Genomic DNA, 25,015 nt, shown 5'->3' with positions numbered 1-25,015 from the left:
ATGTAGATTGAAGTCCAGATTGTGACAAGTGAAGCAAATAGTCCAGAAACAATGAGGAAGACATTGGTTGCAGCTGATGTGTGGAACACCAAGCAGAAAATCTAGTCCATTTCTGGCCGTAACATTGACGAGTGGACAGCTTCCTGGAAGCAAGTAAAATATCTTGAACAGACTGAGAAAATTGAGAAGAGTCTGTTATGTAGAAAGGTACCAAGCTTTCAAATGTAGAGACTGCAGATTGGGGTGAAGCAAGGACCCTTGACTCTGAGTGAGCAGAGAAGGAAACACTGGCAGAAGCAGAGGCTCCCTGGTGCTGAGTTGAAGTAGAAGGGAGTACCACGGTTGTCTGGGCCACCAAGGAGCTATCAGAATCATGGTGGCGTGTTCTGACTTTAGTTTGACTAGAGTCCTGAGAATCAGAGGAAATGGAGGAAAGGCATAAAGGAACTGAGCCCTTCAGTCCAGGAGAAACGCATCCGCCTCTAGACGTTGAGGAGTGTAAATGCTGGAACAAAACTGAGGTAGTTTGAAGTTGAGGGGGGACGCAAAAAGATCTATCTGGGGGGTCCCCCAGTGGGCAAATATTTGACGAAGAGTGGGAGAATTGAGTGTCCGTTCATGAGGCTGTAGAAGACGACTCAATATGTCCGCTAAGCAGTTGCGTTGACCCTGAATGTAGACAGCTCTGAGGAAGATGTTGTGAAGAATTGCTCAATGCCACTGCTTCAGAGCTTCCTGACAGAGGGAGTGAGATCCCGTACCTCCCTGTTTGTTGACATAATACATGGCCACTTGGTTGTCTGTCCGAACAAGAACCACCATGTCGTGGAGGAGATGCTGAAAAGCTTTGAGAGCATAGAAGATCGCTCTGAGTTCCAACAGATTGATATGACACTGATGGTCTGTTGAAGTCCATAAACCCTGAGTACGGAGACCGTCGACATGGGCTCCCCAGACGTAGGCGGAGGAATCGGTTGTGAGAACCTTCTGATGAGGAAGATTGTGGAACAGCAAGCCTCTGGAAAGACTGGAAGAGAGCATCCACCAACGAAGAGACTTCTGCAACAAAGGAGTTATTGTAATTTGTTGAGATGGCGGATCCGTGGCTTGCTGCCATTGAGATGCCAGGGTCCACTGAGGAATGCGAAGGTGAAGTCTAGCAATAGGAGTCACATGAACTATAGACCGAGCTTTCTTCAAAGATGATTCCACCACCAAGAATTGATGAGAGAGTTGGGACTTCTCAAACCCCTTACAGGGAACAGTGCAATAACGGGATTCCAGCTTAGATGGGATAGCAGTGATGGAATAAGGGGTCTCCATGTTACAAATGAAAGTCTGTTTAAGAACTGGAATCATAGGCAATCTCAAAGACTCTTTGGGTGGATGAGGAAGTTCCATGTCTGCCAAATATTCAGGAGTATATTTGGAGTCTGAATGGAGGTCCAGTTTGAGAGCTTGTCCCATGTCAAACACAACTTGGCAAAGGAAGTTGACTTGGAATCAGAGGCTTCATCAGGAGAAGAACTATGAGACTTTGGAGCTGCCGAGTAGGAAGGAGAAGCCTCCCTAGAGTATTGAGAGACTGGTTCAGACTTGAGATGCATAGTCACAGAAGCTGCTGCACTGTGAGGTGGAGTCATGGAATGTTTTCGCTTCAGGCTCCACGATGGAGAAGCAACCAGAGTGCGAGGCACAGAATGAGTCGAAGAAGGAGGAGAAGAGTCCTGGTGAGCCGGCTTCAAAGGAGGAGTCCTTGACCTGGATGGACTTCGGGTCGAGGCAGAATGTAATCAAGACCTGTGCTTCGAGGTGGAAAAGCGAGGCACAAAAGTCTCGGTATCCAGAGAAGAGTGCACTGCAGAGGACTCACGACGAAGCTTAGAATCAAGATGCCTCAAATGCTTCGAGCGGTGCTTCGAACAAGGCAACTCAGGTGAAGAATCACTGGAGGACAACCGCTTCGAAGCACAAGACCTGCCTTGAGATACGAGGACTGGAGGATCCGGTTTTATCTCAGGTTGGTCTACCCGAGGCAGAGTCGAGGTCGGAAGCAGTTGAGCCACAATGGAGAATATCTGAGTGGTCAAGATGGACTTGATTATGTCCTCGAGCATTGGCACCGAGACAGAAGGATCTGACCTCGTAGGTGCAGCAGTGCGCTCCAAAGAGGGTGACCTCGAAGGTGAGTATTCCCTTATCTTGGAGGCACGCTTAGATGGAGGGCGCAAGGAGGACTCTGGTGGCTTCTTAGGTACGGCACCTGAAAGAGACACAGGAGACTTACCCACCGAGGACGTCTTCATAGAGGTCACTGTTGAGACCTTCAAGGGCATCAAAGCCGATGCAGGAGTGGAAGTCGAGGTCAAAGCCTTCGAGATCGAAGCTCCAGCTGAAGCCAAGGTCGAGGCCTTCGAGACCGGAACTCGAGCTGGCATTAGTTCTAGCCGCGTAGCGCAGGTTTAGCGTGCGCTACAAAGCTGTGTGAGCTAAAACCGCTAATGCGGCTTCGTAAAAGGAGCCCTTAATATATAGACAGCAACCCAATGAGTTTTTTAGCTGTTCAAATTCTGAGCGCCAGGGATTCCCCAAAGCTGCGATTCTATAACGGTTTCAGAATCGCAGCTTTGGGGAGTCCCTGCTGCTCAGCTGTTGGGAGCGGGGTAATGTGAACCCCACTGCAAGTCAGTCTTAAAATCCTTGGAAGGAGGGATGCCTAGTCCCTCCTGCCGCCAACTGCCTTTTAACATCCTTGGCAGGAGGGATCCTGTCGGCACTTCCCCGCTAAAATCCTCTACACTCTCAATTAACAAAAATGAAATATGAATACAATTCCATGTCTTCAAGTATAGCTAATAATGACATCTTTGTTCAAAAATCTGGACATTACATAGGAGACAATAAAATGGGCAAGTCACTAGCTCAATACCTTAAAGGTAAAAAAGGTAAGTTTCACTTATCTTCTATTAACAATTCCCAGAATTGTACTTACAGATCCTAAACTTAATAGGTCAGAATATGAAACTTCTCCTCTCAGTTATTCCAATCTGAATCTTCCTCCAATGAAGAAGATATGTCCCTATTTTTGGATAAAATATCTCATCATGAAGTCAAACAAGAATTGGAATCCCAATAACACCAAGAAATTTTAGCGACAATTTCAAAATTGGCCCCTAACAAATCCCCAGGACCGGATGGTATAACAAGTGAATTTTACAAAAAATTAGCCACTCAATTATTTTCACATTTGACCTCTTATTATAATTTTATACACGACCATCCTGAGCTACAATGCTATTTTGCTGAAGCCACTATTGTTATATTTCCCAAACCAGATAGAGATCCCACTCTGATCAAAAATTGACCTATTTTGTTACTAAATTCGGATCATAAAATTATGGCAAAACTCCTATCAAATAGATTAAATACAGTAATTGAACAACTTATTCTCCCAGATCAAGTGGGTTTTATTAAAAATCGGTACATTGGAGATAATCTTAGTATCTTCCATAATATTAATAATTACGCTAAGAACCTTTCGGAGCCTGTGGAGGGGCTGACCATTGACACTGAGAAAACTTTCAACAGAGTCGAGTGAAAGTTCTGAGATGGCTCAATTTTGGTAAAGTTTTGTCTCCTGGATTCATTCTCTATACTGGATGCTCTCTTCTAGGATCCTTATCAATGGCTCTCTTACAAATCCTATTTCACTGAAAAGAGGCACCAATCAAGTGTGTCCTCATTTACTATTACTCTTTAATCTCACATTGGAGCCTCTATTATCGGCAATAAAACAATCTAATCTCATACAAGGTATTCCATCCTCATCGAGAGAAATTAAAATTGCTGCCTATACTGACGATATTATGTTATTCTTTCGCAACTCAATAACTTCCCTATCAGCCTTCATAAACATAACTAATCATACTCAACACTCTGGTTACAGGGTTAATTGGGAAAAATTTGTTATAATTCCTCTTAATGACTTAATTACCAAATCAAACGTCTCTCATTTTGAATTCTCATGGTCAACCATCCCAATTAAATACTTAGGTACTTACATTCATAAAGATCACATTCTTTCTAAAGAAAAAAAACACATTTCCAAACTTAAGGAAATTATTAATTGGTCTCTAACCAAATAGTCAACATTATACATATCCTGGTGGGGTAGGATAGCCACTATAAAAATAACATTAGCTCCTCAAATCACCTATCATGTTTCCCTGAAACATAAGACCTATCCCGAAAATAAGCCCTAGCATGATTTTTGGGGTACGTCTTAATATATAAAAAAGCCAAAAACAGAAAACTATTACTATTGGGGGATTCCAACATCAGAGGCATTAACCTTGGAACACAGGGCGAGGAGACCAAAATAGTGAAATGTCTTCTAGGATCCTCAGCTACCAGAAATTCCAGGCAAATCTGACTATAATTAAGGAAGAAACTAAGGATTTTAACACTGATGTTATTATCCACCTGGGAACAAATGACCTGGCCAACAACTCCACATTTGCAGCACAGAAAGTTTTCAAGAGCTTGGTGAGGGTTTGAAACCTTCTGTAAAGACTTTAGCTTTTTCTGAAATACTGTCTGCATATGGAAAGGGAGAGCAAAGAGTGAAAAACACAGAGAACTTTAATAGATGGCTCAAAGCCTGGTGTCATCAAGAAGGATGGGGAAATACATGGAAGGACAAGAAGCATTATTGCACTGATGGGCTACATATTACTACAGCAGGAAAAAGAAACCTTGCAGAGAAATTTAGACAATATGTTTCTAGGCATTTAAACTAGAAGGTGATGTGGTGTATGTATGAAGGACAATTATAGAGACCACCCCAGGCAAAAGAAAAGATGTGATAGTAGTAAAGATTGCAAAATAAACAATATGAAAAACTCATTTCTTAGTATTGCAACGGAAAGTGAAACGAAACAAAAATCCATACGAAAAAGATTACCGCTGAAAAATAGCTGGAAAGCGATGACCACAAATGCTCGCAGTCTAAGCAACAAAGTTCATGATCTGAAAGCCCTGATGTTAGAGGCAGATCTAGATCTTGTCGCTATCACAGAGACATGGTTCAGTGAGAAAGCACAGTTACTTACCGTAACAGGTGTTATCCAGGGACAGCAGGCAGATATTCTTAACACATGGGTGACGTCACCGACGGAGCCCTCGGTACGGACCTTTTTAACTAGAAGTTTCTAGTTGGCCGCACCGCGCGTGCGCGAGTGCCTTCCCGCCCGACGGAGGAGTGCGTGGTCCCCAGTTAGTATAAGCCAGCTAAGAAGCCAACCCGGGGAGGTGGGTGGGACTTAAGAATATCTGCCTGCTGTCCCTGGATAACACCTGTTACGGTAAGTAACTGTGCTTTATCCCAGGACAAGCAGGCAGCATATTCTTAACACATGGGTGACCTCCAAGCTAACAAAGAGGGAGGTGGGATGGTTGGCCATTAGGAAAATAAATTTTGTAACACAGATTGGCCGAAGTGTCCATCCCGTCTGGAGAACGCATCCAGACAGTAGTGAGTAGTGAATGTGTGAACTGAGGACCAAGTGGCTGCCTTGCAGATCTCCTCGATGGGCGTGGAGCGGAGGAAAGCTACAGAAGCGGCCATAGCTCGGACCCTGTGGGCCGTGACAGTTCCTTCCAGTGAGAGACCGGCCCGAGCGTAGCAGAAAGCAATACAGGCAGCAAGCCAATTGGAAAGTGTCCGTTTGGAGACAGGACGACCCAAACGGTTGGGATCGAAAGACAAAAATAGCTGAGGGGATGTTCGGTGAGCTCTGGTACGATCAAGATAGTAAGCAAGGGCACGCTTACAATCCAGCGTGTGCAACGCCTGTTCCCCAGGATGCGAGTGAGGCTTAGGGAAGAAGACGGGCAGCACAATGGACTGGTTAAGGTGAAAAGCCGAGACCACCTTGGGAAGGAATTTAGGGTGGGTACGCAGAACAACCTTGTCATGGTGAAAAACAGTGAACGGAGGGTCGGCAACCAGTGCATGCAGTTCGCTAACCCTCCTGGCAGAGGTGATGGCAATTAGGAAAAGCACCTTCCAGGTAAGAAGCCTGAGCGAAGTTGTGGCAAGAGGCTCAAACGGAGGATTCATGAGGGCTGAGAGAACCACATTCAGGTCCCAGACGACAGGAGGAGGCTTGAGAGGCGGTTTGATATTGAAGAGCCCTCTCATAAATCTGGAAACCAGAGGATGAGCCGTGAGGGGTTTTCCGAGAATAGGCTCATGAAACGCAGTGATGGCACTGAGGTGGACTCTGATGGAGGTAGTTTTGAGGCCAGCATTGGACAGTGAGAGCAAATATTCCAAGACAGTTTCCACCGCTAAGGAGGTGGGTTCCTGATGATGCCGGAGACACCACGAGGAGAATCTGGTCCACTTCTGATGGTAACATTGGAGAGTGGCCGGTTTCCTGGAGGCGTCCAAAATGAGGCGGACCGGTTGAGATAGATTCTCCGGAGAGGTCAGCCCGAGAGAAACCAAGCTGTCAGGTGGAGCGAAGACAGATTGGGATGCAGTAGAGACTGATGCTGCTGCGTAAGCAGAGTAGGAAACACAGGAAGTAGAATGGGTTCCCTGGAGCTGAGTTGGAGCAGGAGTGAGAACCAGTGTTGGCGAGGCCACCGAGGTGCGATAAGAATCATGGTGGCGTGATCTTTGCGGAGTTTGGACAAGGTCCGCAACATCAGAGGAAGTGGAGGGAAGGCATACAGGAACCGATCCCTCCAATCGAGCAGGAATGCATCCGGAGCCAGACGGTGAGGAGAGAAGAGTCTGGAACAGAATTGGGGCAGCTGATGATTGTGAGGTGCTGCAAAGAGGTCCACCTGCGGAGTGCCCCATCGAGCAAAGATGGATAGCAGAGTCGGAGGGTCCAACGTCCACTCGTGAGGTTGAAGGATGCGGCTGAGATTGTCGGCCAGAGAGTTCTGTTCGCCCTGGATATAGACCGCCCTGAGAAAGAGATTGCGGTCCGTGGCCCAGGTCCAGATGCGCAGAGCCTCCAAACAAAGGGGGCGAGATCCGGTGCCGCCTTGCTTGTTTATGTAGTACATGGCGACTTGATTGTCTGTGCATAGGAGGAGGACTTGAGGACAGAGAAGATGTTGGAAAGCCTTGAGGGCGTAGAACATGGCTCTGAGTTCCAGGAAATTGATGTGATGACGACGCTCCTGTGGGGTCCAAAGTCCCTGGGTGCGTAGATCTCCCAGGTGAGCTCCCCACGCGTAGGGGGACGCATCTGTGGTGATGATCATAGAGTGGGGGGGGCAGATGAAAAAGTAGACCCCTGGAAAGATTTGAGGAGTTCAACCACCATTGGAGAGATTGCTGAAGAGATGATGTCACAGAGATGGGATGAGAAAGAAGATCCGTAATCTGTGACCATTGGTTGGCGAGAGTCCACTGAGGTGTACGAAGGTGGAGACGTGCCAGAGGAAGGACATGCACCGTTGAGGCCATGTGACCCAGGAGGACCATCATCTGTCGGGCAGGAATGGAGGGATGCATGAGTACCTGACGGCAGAGATGGAGCAGGGTCTGCTTGCGATCGGAGGGGAGAAAGGCCCTCATTAGCGTGGTGTCCAGAACTGCTCCAATGAATTGAAGTCGCTGGGTGGGAAGCAGGTGCGACTTGGGGTAGTTGATCTCGAACCCCAGGAGGTGGAGGAGAGAGATGGTGTGATGAGTGGCTTGTAGCACGAGTTGAGATGAAGGTGCTTTCACCAACCAATCGTCCAAGTAGGGGAACACCTGGAGGTTGTGAGACCTGAGGAAGGCCGCTACCACTATAAGGCACTTGGTGAAGACCCTGGGCGAGGAAGCGAGGCCGAACGGTAGCACTTTGTACTGATAGTGGTGGTGCAGTACCTGGAACCGCAGGTAGCGGCGGGAACTCTGATTGATGGAGATGTGAGTGTAGGCCTCTTTGAGGTCCAGGGAACATAGCCAGTCGTGTTGAGAAAGAAGAGGGTAAAGCGTGGCAAGGGAGAGCATTCTGAACTTCTCCTTGACCAGACACTTGTTGAGGCCCCTGAGATCGAGGATGGGACGGAGGTCTCCCGTCTTTTTGGGAACCAGGAAGTAGCGGGAGTAGAATCCCTGACCCCTTTGATCTGGAGGTACTTCTTCGATGGCATTGAGAAGGAGGAGGGATTGAACCTCCCTCAGGAGGAGGGGGGTTTGAGATGAGTGTGAAGCAGACTCTACGGGAAGGTTGTCTGGTGGAAGAGTCTGGAAGTTGAGAGAGTAGCCGTGGCGGATGATGTTGAGGACCCACTGGTCCGACGTGATGACTTCCCAACGGCTGGAGAAAATGGTGAGACGACCCCCGATAGGCTGTGGAAGAGGTCGTGAGGGAGGATGACTGGCTATGCCCTGGAGAGAAGAGTCAAAAGGGCTGAGACTGTTTAGCAGGCTGAGGCGGCTTAGAGGGTTGAGTGGCCTGAGATCGAGCCTGGGCATGGTGCTGCTGTTGACGAGGTCGCCGAGATTGTTGTGGGGGCGGATTGAGTGGCCTGGCTGAGAACCTCCGCTGGTAAGATGATTGAGGCCGATAGGGTCGAGCAGGCGGAGCCTTCTTTTTTGGCTTGATCAGGGTGTCCCACCTGGTCTCATGGGCCGAGAGTTTCTGGGTGGTGGAATCCAGGGACTCTCCAAAGAGTTCATCCCCGAGACAGGGGGCGTTGGCCAAACGATCCTGGTGGTTGATGTCCAGGTCGGAGACTCTGAGCCAGGCTAGTCGACGCATGGCTACGGCCATGGCAGAGGCCCGAGAGGTGAGCTCGAAGGAGTCGTATATTGAGCGGACCATGTATTTTCGCATCTGGAGAAGACCAGAGATGTGTTGCTGGAATAGCGGGACCTTGCGCTCAGGAAGGTACTTCTGAAGGGCAGACAGCTGTTGGACCAAGTGTTTTAGGTAGAAAGAAAAATGGAAGGAATAGTTGTTTGCCCTGTTGGCCAGCATGGCATTTTGGTAAAGCCTCTTGCCAAATTTGTCCATGGTCTTACCTTCTCTGCCAGGAGGGGTAGAGGCATAGACACTGGAGCCCTGAGTCTTTTTCAAAGTGGATTCCACTAAAAGGGACTCATGGGGCAATTGAGATTTGTCAAATCCAGGTATAGGGATGACTAGGTAAAGGTTGTCCAGCTTACGGGGGGCTCCCGGTACCGTGAGGGGAGTTTCCAAGTTCTTGTAGAACGTTTCCCGTAGGATGTCATGTACGGGAAGCTTGAGGAACTCCTTAGGAGGTTGCTCAAAGTCTAAAGCCTCTAGAAAGGCTTGAGACTTTTTCGAGTCAGATTCTAGAGGAAGGGACAGGGCAGCAGACATTTCTCTCAGAAATTTAGTGAATGAGGACTGCTCAGGTTTAGAGGTGGCATCGGGTGCCGATGGTTCCTCATCAGATGAGGAGGGATCCTCCTCGGTACCGAGTGGAGTCTCCTCCCACAAATCAGGGTCTCTGACCTCTGGTGCATGTCGAGACACCGGGGTGGAGGGCGCGGTGTGGCGAGTCTTGGACAAAGACTTACCAGAGCGCACTGAAACGGTACCAGGGGAGGACGATCGGCGCCGTTCTCGGTCCCGAGAAGAATGCCGTACCGCCTGGTGCCGAGGAGGATCCACTGTGGTCTGAGAATGAACCACCGGATCGGCGTGAAGGTGTTGAGCCGAAAGGATCGGCATAGAGGTGTTTACCGGTACCGAAGGAGTGGACACCGGAGGCTCGGTGCGGGGCTCGGGCCGGTCTGGTACCGGAAGGAGCGGTGCCAGGATAGAGGGTAACAGTTGTTCAAGTTGTTTCTTCAACCGCTCCTGAAGCTGAGCCTGAAGAATGACCGAGATACGGTCATCTAGGGGTGGCATCGGAACCGCTTTCTTTTTCTTCGGTTCCTTGGATGCCGCTCCACGCCCCGGCGATGAGGAGGCCGATGACGAGGCACTCACCGATATCGGGGCGGAGCGCTTGCGGGACCGGTGCGATGCCGGTAGGGACGGTGTCGCCACCGTAGCTGGAGGGCGCTCGAGGGAAGAGGAAGGCTTCTTAGCCGGCTTACCTGGCGCCAGCGGCGCCGATGCGGGGTCGGTCGGTGTCGAGGTCGACGGTGCCGATTTTTGAGGTACCGCCGTGGAAGGTGAGGAGTCCATCGCCGACTCGGTGCCGAAGAGAAGAGTTTGTTGGATTCTTCGGTTTTTAAGTGTTCGTTTTTGCAGAGTGGCACAGCGGGTGCAGGAGTCCGCCCGATGCTCCGGACCCAGACACTGCAAACACCAATTGTGTGGGTCAGAAACGGAGATCGGGCGTGCACACCGCTGGCACTTCTTAAAACCGACCTGCGGGGGCATGAAGGGGAAGATGGCCTCCGCAAAATCGAAGTCCGAGGCCTGTATAATGGTAACAGGCCCCGCCGGGGCAAAAACGAAAGAAAAAGGAAAAAAATGAAAGTTTTTTTTTTTTTTTTTTTTTTGCAAATCAAAGAAAAATAAACCCGAAGGTAAAGAGAGAAAAAATTAGGAAAAAAACGTGAGCGGGAAGGCGAAAAAGTGATTTCAACGGCCGTTGAAAAAATACACGCGTCTTCTTCGCTCCGCGGAAACGAAGAAACTGGGGACCACGCACTCCTCCGTCGGGCGGGAAGGCACTCGCGCACGCGCGGTGCGGCCAACTAGAAACTTCTAGTTAAAAAGGTCCGTACCGAGGGCTCCGTCGGTGACGTCACCCATGTGTTAAGAATATGCTGCCTGCTTGTCCTGGGATAATCCCATGAATGGGATGCAAACATACCGGGATATAATCTTTTTAGGAAGGACAGAGAGGGTCAAAAAGGTGGAGGAGTAGCTCTCTATGTAAAGATCAATATCCAAGCGACCGAAATGCAAGGGACCTGGGGAAAGGAAGAAGCGATATGGATCGCTCTGAAAAGAGAAGATGGAACTTCTATCTACGTGGGTGTAGTCTACAGACCGCCGACTCAATCACAGCAAATTGATAAGGATCTGATTGTGGATATCCAAAAGTTTGGAAGGAAAGAGGAGGTTCTGCTGTTGGGAGATTTCAACCTGCCAGATGCGGACTGGAATGTTCCGTCAGCGGAATCGGAAAGAAGTAGGGAGATTGTGGATGCCTTTCAAGAGGCTCTGCTCAGACAAATGGTGATGGAACCCACAAGGGAAAAAGCGATATTGGATCTGGTCCTCACAAATGGAGAGAGCATCTCTAATGTTTGAGTGGGTGCTCACCTGGGAAGTAGCGATCATCAAATGGTTTGGTTTGATATAATGGCTAAAGTGGAGAGAGGCCGCACGTTACTTAAAGTCCTAGATTTCAAACGTATGGACTTTAATGCAATGGGAGAGTACCTGAAGAAAGAGCTGTTAGGATGGGAGGACATAAGAGAAGTGGAAAGACAGTGGTCTAAGCTGAAAGGAGCAATAAAAATGGCTACGGATCTTTATGTGAAGAAAATCAATAAAAACAAGAGAAAAAGGAAGCCGATATGGTTTTCCAAACTAGTGGCGGAGAAAATAAAGGCGAAAGAGTTGGCGTTCGTGAAATATAAAAACCCCCAAGAAGAGGAGTGCAGAAAGGACTACAGGGTGAAACTGAAAGAAGCCAAGAGAGGGATACATCTGGCGAAAGCACAGGCGGAAGAACAAATGGCTAAAAATGTAAAAAAGGGAGACAAAAATTTTTTCTGATATATTAGTGAAAGGAGGAAGATGAAAAATGGAATTGCTAACATAAGATATGAAGGGCTATGTACGTTAATGCCCACAGTTTGGGCAATAAGATTCTGGAATTAGAGAAGGAAATGAGGAACGCCGACCTAGATGTGGTGGCGATATCCGAGACTTGGTTCACGGACTCCCATGGGTGGGATATTGCTATACCGGGATACAACTTACTTCGGCGGGACAGAGAGGGCAAAATGGGAGGAAGGGTAGCACTATACACTAAAGAGGACATCAAAGTTACCAAAATCGCATATGTCAAGTACACCAGGGAATCCCTCTGGGTGAATTTGGCTAGGGGGAAGGACAAAGGCCTGTATCTTGGTGTAGTATACAGACCTCCAAGACTACAGGACATGGATATAGAATTAGTCGAAGACATTGAGAATATCACTTTGCGTGGAGACACAGTATTGTTAGGAGACTTCAATATGCCTGATGTGGATTGGAACAATCTTTCCGCTATGACCAGCAGCAGCTATTAACCTCTATATAGGGAGCGAGACTAAGACAAATGGTATTAGAGCTCACTAGGGATCGGGCGATACTAGACCTAATACTCACCAACGGAGAAAGTGTCACAGAGGTCTCGGTAGGCGACACGTTGGCCTCCAGTGACCACAACATGATATGGTTCAACCTCAGGAAAGGTTTCACTAAGTCAAGCACATCAACCAAGTTTCTCAACTTTAAGGGCACAAACTTCGAAAGCATGGGAGATTTTGTCCATCGGGCACTGCAAAACCATACCGAAACAGATAATGTAGAGGTATTGTGGTCAACTCTGAAAACAACCTTACACGAAGCAACCAACCGCTACGTCAAATCAGTAAGTAAATGGCTTAGAAACAATAGACTACAGTGGTTCTCTGCGGAGATCTCAGACCTCATAAAAAAGAAGAAAAGAGCATTCATCATCTACAAACAATCAGGGAAGCGAGAATCCAAGGAAGACTATCTGGCCAAGTCAAAAGCGGTCAAAACAGCAGTCAGGGAGGTCAAACTCCGAATGGAAGAAAACCTTGCGAAGAACATCAAGAAGGGCGATAAATCCTTCTTCCGGTATATTAGTGACAGAAAAAGAAACACAGATGGGATAGTACGCCTTAGGAAACCTGACAAAGCCAAACTTTTAAATGAATACTTCTGCTCGGTCTTCACTTGCGAGGCGCCGGGATCCAGCCCTCAGCTGCCAACGAGGGAAAACTCAGAAGACCCGTTTCGAAATTTCGAGTTTACGCCCAGCAGTGTCTACGAGGAGCTATCAAGACTCAAGGTGAACAAATCTATGGGACCGGACAAACTACACCCCAGGGTGCTCAGGGAGTTGAGTGACGTCCTAGAGGAACCGTTATCTGCGCTCTTCAATCTTTCCCTAAGTACAGGAAGAGTCCCGTTGGATTGGAAAATGGCTAATGTCATTTCACTCCACAAAAAAGGGATGCAGGACAGAGGCTGAGAATTATAGACCGGTGAGTCTCACATTGATAGTGAGTAAACTTATGGAAACACTAATCAAACGCCAATTGGATACGATCCTGAACGAGGAGAATCTACGAGATCCCCATCAACATGGTTTTACGAAGGGAAGGCCCTGCCAATCAAATCTGATCAGCTTCTTTGACTGGGTAACAAGAAAGCTGGATATAGGGGATTCCCTGGACGTCGTGTACTTGGACTTCAGCAAAGCGTTTGATAGCGTCCCACACCACAGGTTATTGAGCAAGATGGGTTCGATGGGACTGGGTGAAACATTAACCGCATGGGTTAGGGACTGGCTTAGAAGTAGACTTCAGAGGGTAGTGGTAAACGGTACCCTCTCCGATACGACGGAGGTGATCAGCGGAGTGCCGCAGGGCTTGGTCTTGGGCCCAATCCTATTTAACATCTTCGTAAGAGACTTGGCTGAGGGGCTTCGAGGTATTATTCGCCGATGACGCCAACATGGTAGGCAACCACACAAAAGATGAAAGCACAGTGCCCGACAAAAGCTCAATGCCCGACAGTATGACGCAGGACCTACTCCTGCTGGAGCATTGGTCAAAGACTTGGCAACTAAGTTTCAATGCCAAAAAATGCAAGGTCATGCACCTTGGCGGCAAAAATCCATGCAGGACTTACACCCTAAATGGTGAGATCCTAGCAAGGACTGTAGCAGAACGTGACTTGGGGGTGATCATTAGCGAAGACATGAAGACTGCCAATCAAGTGGAGAAAGCTTCATCCAGGGCTAGACAAAACATGGGCTGTATCCGTAGAAGTTTCGTCAGCCGTAAGCTCGAGGTCATAATGCCGTTGTCCAGATCCATGGCGAGACTCCATCTGGAATACTGTGTACAATTCTGGAGGCCGCATTATCAAAAAAATGTGCTGAGAGTTGAGTCGGTTCAGCGAATGGCCACCAGGATGGTCTCAGAACTCAAGGATCTCCCGTATGAGGAACGACTGGGTAAGTTGCAGCTGTACTCACTTGAAGAACGCAGAGAGAGGAGAGACATGATCGAGATGTTCAAATATGTCACAGGCCGTATCGAGGTGGAAGAGGATCTCTTTTTCCTTAAAGGACCCACGGAACAAGAGGGCATCCGTTGAAAATCAGGGGTGGGAAATTTCATGGCGACACCAGAAAATATTTCTTCACCGAAAGGGTAGTTGATCGCTGTAATAATCTTCCACAACAGGTAATTGAGGCAAGCAGCGTGCCAGATTTTAAGAAAAGATGGGATTGGCATGTGGGATCTCTTCATGGAGGTAGTTAGTGGGTGGGCCATTAGTGTGGGCAGACTAGATGGGCCGTGGCCCTTTTCTGCTGTCATGTTCTATGTTTCTATGTCTAAAAGACGCTGGGAACCAATATGTGGAGAGTGAAGAGGAAAAAGCAAATGTGCTAAACAAATACTTTTGTTCTGTGTTCACAGAAGAAAATCCTGGAGAAGAACCGAGATTGTCTGGCATAGTTACACGAGAAAATGGAGTAGATTCTGCGCCGTTCACGGAGGAGAGTGTTTATGAGCAACTTGAAAAACTGAAGGTGGACAAAGCAATGGGACCAGACGGGATCCATCCCAGGATACTAAGAGAGCTCAGAGAGGTTCTGGCAAGTCCTACAAATCTCTGGAGACGGGAGTGATTCCTGGGGATTGGAGGAGAGCGGATGTGGTCCCTATTCATAAAAGTGGTCACAGGGATGAAGCAGGAAACTACAGGCCGGTGAGCCTCACTTCAGTTGTTGGAAAAATAATGGAAGTGTTGCTGAAAGAAAGGATAGTGTATTTCCTTGAATCTAATGGGTTACAGGATCCAAGGCAACATGGCTTTACAAAAGGTAAATCGTGCCAAACGAACCTGATTGAATTTTTTGATTGGGTGACCAGAGAGCTGGACTGATGACATATGCTAGATGTAATTTACTTAGATTTCAGCAAAGCCTTTGATACAGTTCCTCATAGGAGGCTGTTGAACAAACTTGGAAGGACTGAAGTTAGAACCCAAAGTAGTGAACTGAGTTAGAAAATGGCTGTCGGACAGATGCCAGAGGGTAGTGGTTAATGGAAGTCGCTCGGAGGAAAGAAAGGTGAGAAGTGGAGTCCCTCAAGGTTCAGTGCTGGGGCCAATCCTGTTCAATATGTTTGTGAGTGACATTGCTGAAGGGTTAGAAGGAAAGTGTGCCTTTTTGCAGATGATACCAAGATTTGTAACAGAGTAGACACCGAAGAGGGAGTGGAAAATATGAAAAAGGATCTGCAAAAGTTAGAGGAATGGTCTAATGCCTGGCAACTAAAATTCAATGCAAAGAAATGCAGAGTAATGCATTTGGGGATTAATAATCAGAAGGAACCGTATATGCTAGGAGGAGAGAAGCTGATATGCACGGACGGGGAGAGGGACCTTGGGGTGATAGTGTCTGAAGATCTAAAGGCGAAAAAACAGTGTGACAAGGCAGTGGCTGCTGCCAGAAGGATGCTGGGCTGTATAAAGAGAGGCGTAGCCAGTAGAAGGAAGAAGGTGTTGATGCCCCTGTACAGGTCATTGGTAAGGCCCCACTTGGAGTATTGTGTTCAGTTTTGGAGACTGTATCTGGCGAAGGACGTAAGAAGACTTGAAGCAGTCCAGAGAAGGGCGACAAAAATGATAGGAGGCTTACGCCAGAAGATGTATGAGGAGAGACTGGAAGCCCTGAATATGTATACCCTAGAGGAAAGGAGAGACAGGGAAGATATGATTCAGACATTCAAATACTTGAAGGGTATTAACGTAGAACATAATCTTTTCCAGAGAAAGGAAAATGGTAAAACCAGAGAACATAATTTGAGGTTGAGGTGTGGTAGATTCAAAGGCAATGTTAGGAAATTCTACTTTACGGAGAGGGTGGTGGATGCCTAGAATGTGCTCCCGAGAGAGGTGGTGGAGAGTAAAACTGTGACTGAGTTCAAAGAAGCGTGGGATAAACACAGAGGATCTAGAATCGGAAAATAATATTAAAAATTGAACTAAGGCAAGTACTGGGCAGACTTGAACGGTCTATGTCTATATATGGCCATTTGGTGGAGGATGGGATGGGGAGGGCTTCAATGGCTGGGAGGGTGTAGATGGGCTGGAGTAGGTTTTAATGGAGATTTCGGCAGTAGAAACCCAAGCACAGTACCGGGTAGAGCTTTGGATTCTTGCCCAGAAATAGTTAAGAAGAAAAAATTTAAAAATTTAAATTGAATCAGGTTGGGCAGACTGGATGGACCATTCGGGTCTTTATCTGCCATCATCTACTATGTTACTATGTTATGTTACCCCCAAAATAAACCCTAGTTGAAGCGCTTATTTTTGGGGTAGGGGAAAGCAAAATAAAAGTCCACTGCTGATACCAGGATCTTCCTAAATGCCGCAGCAGACCCATCTCTCCCTCCCCACGCCAATCGTGAGACTGACATATCATTACCTACTTCCAAAAGGCAGCATTGCAGCAGCAATCTAAATGGGCTGCTTCGGGCCTTCTCATGTTGGGATTGGGATGTTCCACTGCCGCGTTGCTGATGAGAAAGCCCAAAGCAGCTCATTTAGATTGCTGCTGCGACGCTGCCTTTTGGAAGTAGGTAATGATATGTCAGACTCGCGGTTGGCGTGGGAAGGGAGAGATAGAAGGGGAGGGAGAGATGGAAGGGTCAGTGGGGGTTTGGCTGTGTGGCAGGTGGGATAGAAAGATGCTGTGTGTTTGTGATTGGGCAGTTTCCCCGAAAATAAGACCTAGTGCATTTTTGGGGCCCCCAAATAATATAACACAATTTCTTATTTTCAGGGATACACAGTATATCCTCTCCATGTTACCAACAATTTGTAAACCCGAATTATATCGCTGGATTGACCAAAAAATAAATGTTTTCCTAGTTGGAAGCACAAAAAACCAAGAATCTCAATTCATAACTTAAAAGCATCTAAACTTAATGGTGGTGTTAACCTTCCAGACTTCTACAAATATCATCTAGCATCCTTAACTAAATATGGATCCTGATGGATCCTATTCAACTCTCAGCAGATCCAGTCCTGGATTCATTCCTTCATGACTAGATTTAGAAATCCAACTATGTAAACCAATTCCTATCAATGCTCTCGGCCACTATGACATTGCCTAAAGATCTAAGACATTACACTCTTTTCCCAGCTACTCAAACTGCAATACGCTCTTTAGCTAGAACGGCAACTAAGTCTTTTTTCTCCAATTATGACATGGTTATTTGGAACAATTCAGTACTCAAATATACTGAATTTTAGGAAATGGATAATGATATTTGGTTTGTTAGACAATTAGATCATGGCAATGTACTAATGTCTCTAACTGAATTCTCTGAAACATTTCTTGCATTGTCCCTTAGTCTGATCTCCAAGTTACATATATGACTCATCTCAGAAGGAACTGTATGTGCTGGGAGGTGAGAGGCTAATAGTGTCTGAAGATCTAAAGGCGAAAAAACAGTGTGACAAGGCAGTGGCTGCTGCCAGAAGGATGCTGGGCTGTATAAAGAGAAGCATAACCAGTAGAAGAAAGAAGGTGTTGATGCCCCTTGTACAGGTCATTGGTGAAAAAATTCTTCAGGCACTTTGGAACTCAAAGATATGGAATTTAAATGTTCTTTAACTCCATTACTTAAACCACCGGTTATTGATTTAAATTCAATTTGTGAAGCTATTTCTAACCTACAACTATCCCTGGGAACTCAAATGCATTAAAGTTACAAAGAGTGGACAACCTAGAAAATAAAGTGTTGGACCAGGAAAAAAGTATGAGGTTTTGGGAGCACAAAATCAGCTTCTAATAAAGGAAAATGGGAATATCAACTTTAAGATGGAAGTGATGGAAAATATAACAAGAAAACAGAATTTAAGATTAATTAATTTTCCTAAACTATCTACAGTTTCAGCATTAGACATGTTTAAACGATATCTTCTGGAGGTTCTGAAAGTCCCACAAAATTCTTTTCCACCCATTTCAAAAATTTATTATCTGCCTCTTTTACAAAGCCACGCTAGTGGCTGCCGCACAGCAACAGCCCCGAAGCCCTTTAAATCTCTATGGGCTCTAGTGCGGCTTTGTAAAAGAGGCCGTATATTTCCTTGGGAAAGAAGACTCTGGAAGTCCAGCGAGAACCACAATTAGATTTATTGGACTTGACAAATATACTTGAAACATCAGAGTCAGAACAAATTAGTGTGGCAACACTCTGCTTAATTAGCACTTTCAGATAGAGAGTGGCTATTAATGTTTTTTAAATATAAAGATGTTACATTTCTAAATCAAAAAATTATAATGTACGCTGATGTTTCTAGAATAACACAAAAAAAGAGGAAACAATTTTTGCTTTTGAGACCCCAGGTCTTAAAATTGGGTGCAACCTTTGTACTAAGATTTCCATGCAAGTGTTTGGTTAATTTTAAAGGAATTAGGTATATTTTCTTTGAGTCCACACAGTTATCTAGATTTATTGTAGATAATGCAGTGACAGAGAGCACCCCTATCAATGGACAAGTGTAACGCTCGTAATTGGGAATTTTTGGGTCCACTTCAGGCTGTCTCTCTTTTTTTTCCCTTCATTTTTTAAAATTATGATGAAGTAACAATATCCGACTAATTGTAAACTCCTTCTCCATGTATTGTGGACTAATGTATAGCAGAAACATACTATATTTGATGGAAGCAATGGTAAAGGACACACTCTGCGAACACATAGAAAACAATGGACAACTGAAGGCGAGCCAGCATGGCTTCTGCAAGGGAAGGTCGTGCCTCACGAACTTGCTGTACTTCTTTGAGGGAATAAACAGCCAGATGGATAAGGGGGAATCCATAGACATCATTTACCTTGACTTCCAAAAAGCTTTCGACAAGGTACCTCACGAATGGCTACTAAAAAAGCTGTGGAACCACGGGGTGCCAGGGGATATCTACCGATGGATCAAACACTGGTTGGCAGGCAGGAAACAGAGGGTTGGAGTAAAGGGCCAATACTCAGACTGGCAATGGGTCACGAGCGGAGTTCCACAGGGGTCGGTGCTGGGACCTCTACTGTTCAATATATTTATTAACGATCTGGAGACGGGGACAAAATGTGAGGTTATCAAATTTGCTGATGACACCAAACTCTGCAGCAGGGTTAGAAACACGGAAGACTGTGAAGCCCTGCAAAGGGACCTAACGAGACTGGAAGATTGGGCAAAAAAGTGGCAAATGAGTTTTAACGTAGAGAAATGCAAAGTCATGCATGTAGGGAAAAAGAACCCGATGTTCAGCTACAAAATGGGGGGAACACTGCTAGGGGTGAGTAACCTTGAAAGGGACCTGGGGGTGATGGTCGACACATCACTAAAACCATCGGCGCAGTGTGCGACAGCATCAAAGAAAGCAAACAGAATGCTGGGCATCATCAAAAAGGGTATCACAACCAAGACAAAGGAAGTCATCATGCCGCTGTATCGCGCAATGGTGCGCCCGCACCTGGAATACTGTGTTCAATACTGGTCGCTGTACCTCAAGAAGGACATGGCGGTACTCGAGGGAGTGCAGAGGAGGGCGACTAAACTGATAAAAGGTATGGAAAATTTCTCATACGCTGACAGTTTAAAGATGCTGGGGCTGTTCTCCCTGGAGAAGAGGAGACTTAGAGGGGACATGATAGAAACCTTCAAAATCCTAAAGGGCATACAGAAAGTGAATAAGGACAGATTCTTCAAACTGTGGGGAGCCACAAGCACTAGGGGTCACTCGGAGAAATTGAAAGGGGACAGGTTTAGAACAAATGCTAGGAAGTTCTTTTTTACCCAGAGGGTGGTGGACACATGGAACAAGCTTCTGGAGGAGGTGATAAGCCAGAACACTGTACAGGGGTTCAAGGAAGGTTTGGATAGGTTCCTTGAGGATAAGGGGATAGAGGGGTACAGATAGAACTTGAAGTAGGTTATAGAAGTGGTCAGAAACCACTTCATAGGTCGTGGACCTGATGGGCTGGAGTAGCTAGGAAGTGGGGCCAGTGCAGGGCACACCTTTTTTTTTACCGTCTGAGGCCTGAAAATGGCAAGGATGGATTAGGAGTTAAGTACGAGTATGTATATTTTATACCACATTCATATCATTTGAGTACAGGTCTTGCATATTTGGTGTAGAGGCAGGGGACATCTTGAATTGGAACTTAGCAAGTAAAATGTAATAATATACTGGATTGTTGGTTCAACATTGCACTGATGATGTCAGAAAGTTTCAATAGACAAGAAGAGCTCCTGGTGTCCAGGTTACAGTTCTTATTAGGGACCGAGGAAACAAAGAACTGAAGCCAAGTACAATTTTTTTTTCTTTTTTCTGTTTAACGCTGCATGGCTGTACAGGGGAGGAGCAAAATATCACTTTTAGGCCACTAAAATATTGATTTAAAACACACTATTTATGGTATCACTTATGCACACGGTGTACTCCTATGATGGTATGTGGCTAACCCTGCTCACCCTGGAAAAGCCTGGGTTGATTAAGCATTGAAGCACTGAGGGTACACTTCACTAATTATAATATTGAGGTAAGAATACAATACATGTTGTAGTGGGAAGGTATTTACTGCACTCATCCCCATTTACATTGGCATCCGCTGCTCTACCTGTGACTTTTGATAATGAATGTGACTGTTTGGCAGACTGGATAGACCATGCAAGTCTTTATCTGCTATCATTTACTAAATTGTTAACCTCCTTAAACTATTTCCTTATATTATACCCAAATATATCCCCCTTCACTTTCATCTCATGCTTATAACTGCACATAATATTTTGTGTTTTGGATTGGCCAGGAGAGAGGGAAGAATCAGAGTATGAATGGGCACAGCCACTGACCCTTAAGCTTTGTATTGAAGAATGATGACGTAGAAGGACTGAGGTTGAGACAGACACTAAAGAATGTTACGGGATGGTTTCCCACTGTTATCTGTGGGGACAGGGACAAATTCTGTCACTGTGTCATTCTCTAAAGGGGACAATTCTTCAAGAACAATGTGAAAGATTTATCAACAGTTACAGGAAATGTTTAGTTTGAAATTACTGCTCAAAAAAATATCATCTAAGTATATTTTCACATAAGAATACTTATTTATTCAATAAATATTCCAATTATAATCAAAATATATCCCTTCTGAGTTATTTAGTCAATAGTTTTATATTTCTCTTATCTGGGTTTAAATTATCTAATCACATTCTGAATGCAAAATGCACTAAAATACAGACTAGAGAATGACATGAAGACAAATTTTTTCCCGTCCCCGCAGGAACTCATTTTCCCGGCCTGTTGAGTTTTTTTTCTGTCCCTGCCCCATTCCTGCAAGCTCTATCCTCATCTACACAAGCCTCAAACATTTTAAAAACATAAGTGTTCAAGGCTTATGTGGTTAAGGCAGAGCTTACAGGAATGGGGCAGGGGCAGTGACAAAACTCATGGGGACAGGACAGCGAAATTGAGTTCCTGCGGGGATGAGAAAAAGTTTGTCCCCGTGTCATTCTCTAATACAGAGCACACAAGAGGGCTCACTTAAGTGCTCCTTTTACAAAACTGCATTGAGATTTTTTATTGCTGGTTGTGGCAGCATTAGCTCCAATGCTCATAGAATTCCTATGAGCGGAGCTAATATTGCTGCGGCTGGTGATAAAAAGAAGCCTAATCCGGCTTCGTTTAAAAAAAAAAAAAAAAAAGGGCGGGGTAAATTTTTCAGCACTGTACAGTACATTCTGCAGTCACAGCTTAGGACCGATTACATTCTTAATTTCTGAAGACCATGTCTATTTTCTTCCAAAATCTCAAATTTAACAGATGACAAAGTTCATATGTAATACAGAATCTGAAAATCCAATTTGTACTTCCATTTATTATACTTAAGATGTAATTTGTCACTCAGACATTTTAAAAAAATTACAGTACCTTATAGAACATGTCTCGCAGATCATCCTTTGGACTAATCCATGATGCAACAGCATCACAAAAAAATATAAAATCCTGAAAAATAAACATTATATCTCAATCCCAAATGTCAAGCTTTGTCATCACATATTAAATACCAATAAAAAAAATTTTTGTCACCATATTATGATCCAAAATGTTTACATATCCTATATAATAAAACCCTAGAGTGCGCATGCGCTCTTGAAAAATCATGATCCCTGGCGCCGTGTTTTCTGATCCGTGGCCGCGTTCCATTTTAGAACGTGGTCAGGGATCACTCTGTTCACTCCCCTCCTCACTCACCAATCCGAAGCAAGCTCCTCACCAACCGGAAGCAAGCACCTCACCTCCCGCCCTCGCTCACCGCTGCTGCTGACGCTGATCCTTCTCTTCGGGGCAGCCTGTGATCGTGGCCGGCTTTGGCGGGCCTCGCGGGCCGCTTTCCAGCCTCCGTGGCACGTTCCCTCTGATGCACGGGATCGCGTCGGGAGGGAGCGTGCTTCCGGGTTGGAGAGTGGCCTGTGAGATTCGCTGGGCCAGCCACCACGATCGCGGTCTGGAGCAGGCCAGAAGACGCCAGGATGCAGGGAGGGTAAGCAGGGGAATCAATACAGGGGGCTAGAGGGAGAGGGAAAGGGGGCTGATTTGGGGGGAGGGGTGTGCTGAGGGGAGACAGAAGGGGCCATGGAGAGACAGGGAGAAGGAAAGGGGGCTGCTTTGGGGGAGGGGTTTGCTGGGGGAGACAGAAGGGGCCATGGAGAGAAAGGGAGAGGGAAAGGGGGCTGCTTGGGGGGGGGTGCTGGGGACAGACAGTTTTGCACTGGGGGAGAAGACAGAAGGAGCCATGGAGAGACAGTTAGGGAGAGGGAAAGGGGGCTGCTTTTGGGGGTAGGAGTGTGCTTAGGGCAAACAGCTTTGCTCTGGGGGGAAGACAGAAGAGGGCCATGGAGAGACAGTTAGGGAGAGGGAAAGGGGGCTGCTTTGGAGGGGAAGGGTGTGCTGGAGGCAGACAGCTTTGCTCGGGGGTGGGGGGGGGGGAGACAGAAGGACACAGACAGCGGCCAAGGAGAGAGAGATAAAGAAACACAGACAGACAAGACACACATATATTCTAGCACCCCTTAATGTAACGGGTTTAACGACTAGTCATATTATAATCTACAAAGAATACAGAACTGGATAAAGCGATAAGATGTTTATATTTGAAAGGCAATATTAAAGATTAGGTTCTTATCTAGATAATAATCTGTTAATCTCAGGAGTCTGTACATTAGGTGATCAATCCATTCCCGCAAACCGGGTTTTGCAGAAGTGTGATACTTACAGCTTTCAGCACCTAAGAACATAAGATTTGCCGCTGCTGGGTCAGAACAGTGGTCTGTCGTGCCCAGCAGTCCACTCACGCAGCGGCCCTTAGGTCAAAGACCAGTGCCCTATTTGAGTCTAGCCTTACCTGCATATATTCTGTTCCAGTAGGAACTTAGCCAACCTTTTCTTGAATCCCTGGAAGGTGCTTTCCCCTATAACAGCCTCTGGAAGAAAATTCCAGATTTCTACCTCTCTCTGGGTGAAGAATTTCCTTATGTTTGGACGGAATCTATTCCCTTTTAACTTCAGCGAGTGCCCTCTCGTTCTCTTCACCTTGGAGAGGGTGAACAGTCTCTCTTTCCGTGTATAGCTCCGGACATCCTGTATTCATGCATATGATTTTTTTGTTACCAACATGCATCACCTTGCATTTATCCAGGTTGAACCTCATTTGCCATTTCGCGGCCCATTCCTCGAGTGTGTTTATGTCTCGTTTTAGGTCTTCGCAATCCTTCTGTGTCCTCACTACTCTGAATAACTTTGGATTATCTGCAAATTTAATCACCTCACTCATCGTACCAATTTCCAGGTCGTTTATAAATATGTTGAAGAGCATGGGCCCAAGTACCGAACCCTGCGACACTCCACTCGTGTCACTTTTCCATAAAAACATAAGAATTGCTACTGCTGGGTCAGACCAGTGGTCCATCGTGCCCAGCAGTCCGCTCCAGCAACGGCCCCTAGGTCAAGGACCTTTGCCCTTTACCCCATAATGCTCAGGCAGCATCCGGGAAATTACAGACCAGTATGGCTGACTTCAGTACTGGGCAAAATGGTGGAAACAATTATAAAAAATAAAATTGTGGAACACGTAGACAAACATGATTTGCTTGACTTCTTTCAAGGTGTGATTACACATATATATATATAAAGGTGAGCCAGTTTATATAGTGTATCTAGATTTTCAGAAAGCTTTTCACATAGTTTCTCACGAGAGGCTCCTGAGAAAATTAAAGAGTCATAGGATAGGAGGCAAAGTTCAGTTGAGGATTAGGAATTGGTTATCAAATATAAAACAGAGGAGAGGATTAAATGGTCATTTTTCTCAATGGAGGAGAGTAAACAGTGGAGTGCCACAGGTATCTGTACTGGGACCTGTGCTATTTAACTTATTTATTCACGATCTGGAAATTGGAACGAAGAGTGAGGTGATTAAATTTGCAAATGACACTAAACTATTCAAAATTGTTAAAAAGGCATGCGGACTGTGAAACATTGCAGGCAGATCTTAGGAAATTGGAAGACCAAGTTCCTGGATGCTGTAAATGATTGCTTCCTGGAAAACCTTATCAAGGAAAATACGAGAGGAAATGCAATTCTGGACTTAATTCTAAATGGACTACGAGGACCGGCACAAGGTATAGAAGTAGAAGGGACGCTAGGAAACAGTGATCACAATATGATCCACTTCAACCTGGACACAGGAACA

General features: G+C 46.0%; 1 protein-coding gene across 7 annotated transcripts in view; it reads right to left on the bottom strand.

Moving 5' to 3' along the window:
- Positions 1-25,015, bottom strand: part of TNPO1 (transportin 1) — a 560,536-nt gene that overhangs the window by 34,047 nt on the left and 501,474 nt on the right. For 6 of the 7 annotated variants that reach the window (XM_033929167.1, XM_033929193.1, XM_033929150.1 and 3 more), the window contains exon 23: positions 22,198-22,272. The exons of the other annotated variant lie outside the window; for it this stretch is intronic. In XM_033929167.1, coding sequence (XP_033785058.1) covers positions 22,198-22,272 — 75 coding nt within the window. The remainder of the gene's footprint in view (positions 1-22,197; positions 22,273-25,015) is intronic. 7 annotated transcript variants of the gene reach the window in all.

This window comes from Geotrypetes seraphini, chromosome 1 (genome assembly GCF_902459505.1).
Source record: "Geotrypetes seraphini chromosome 1, aGeoSer1.1, whole genome shotgun sequence".
In the NCBI taxonomy this organism is placed as follows: domain Eukaryota; kingdom Metazoa; phylum Chordata; class Amphibia; order Gymnophiona; family Dermophiidae; genus Geotrypetes; species Geotrypetes seraphini.
This window is presented reverse-complemented; position numbering and strand designations above follow the sequence as displayed.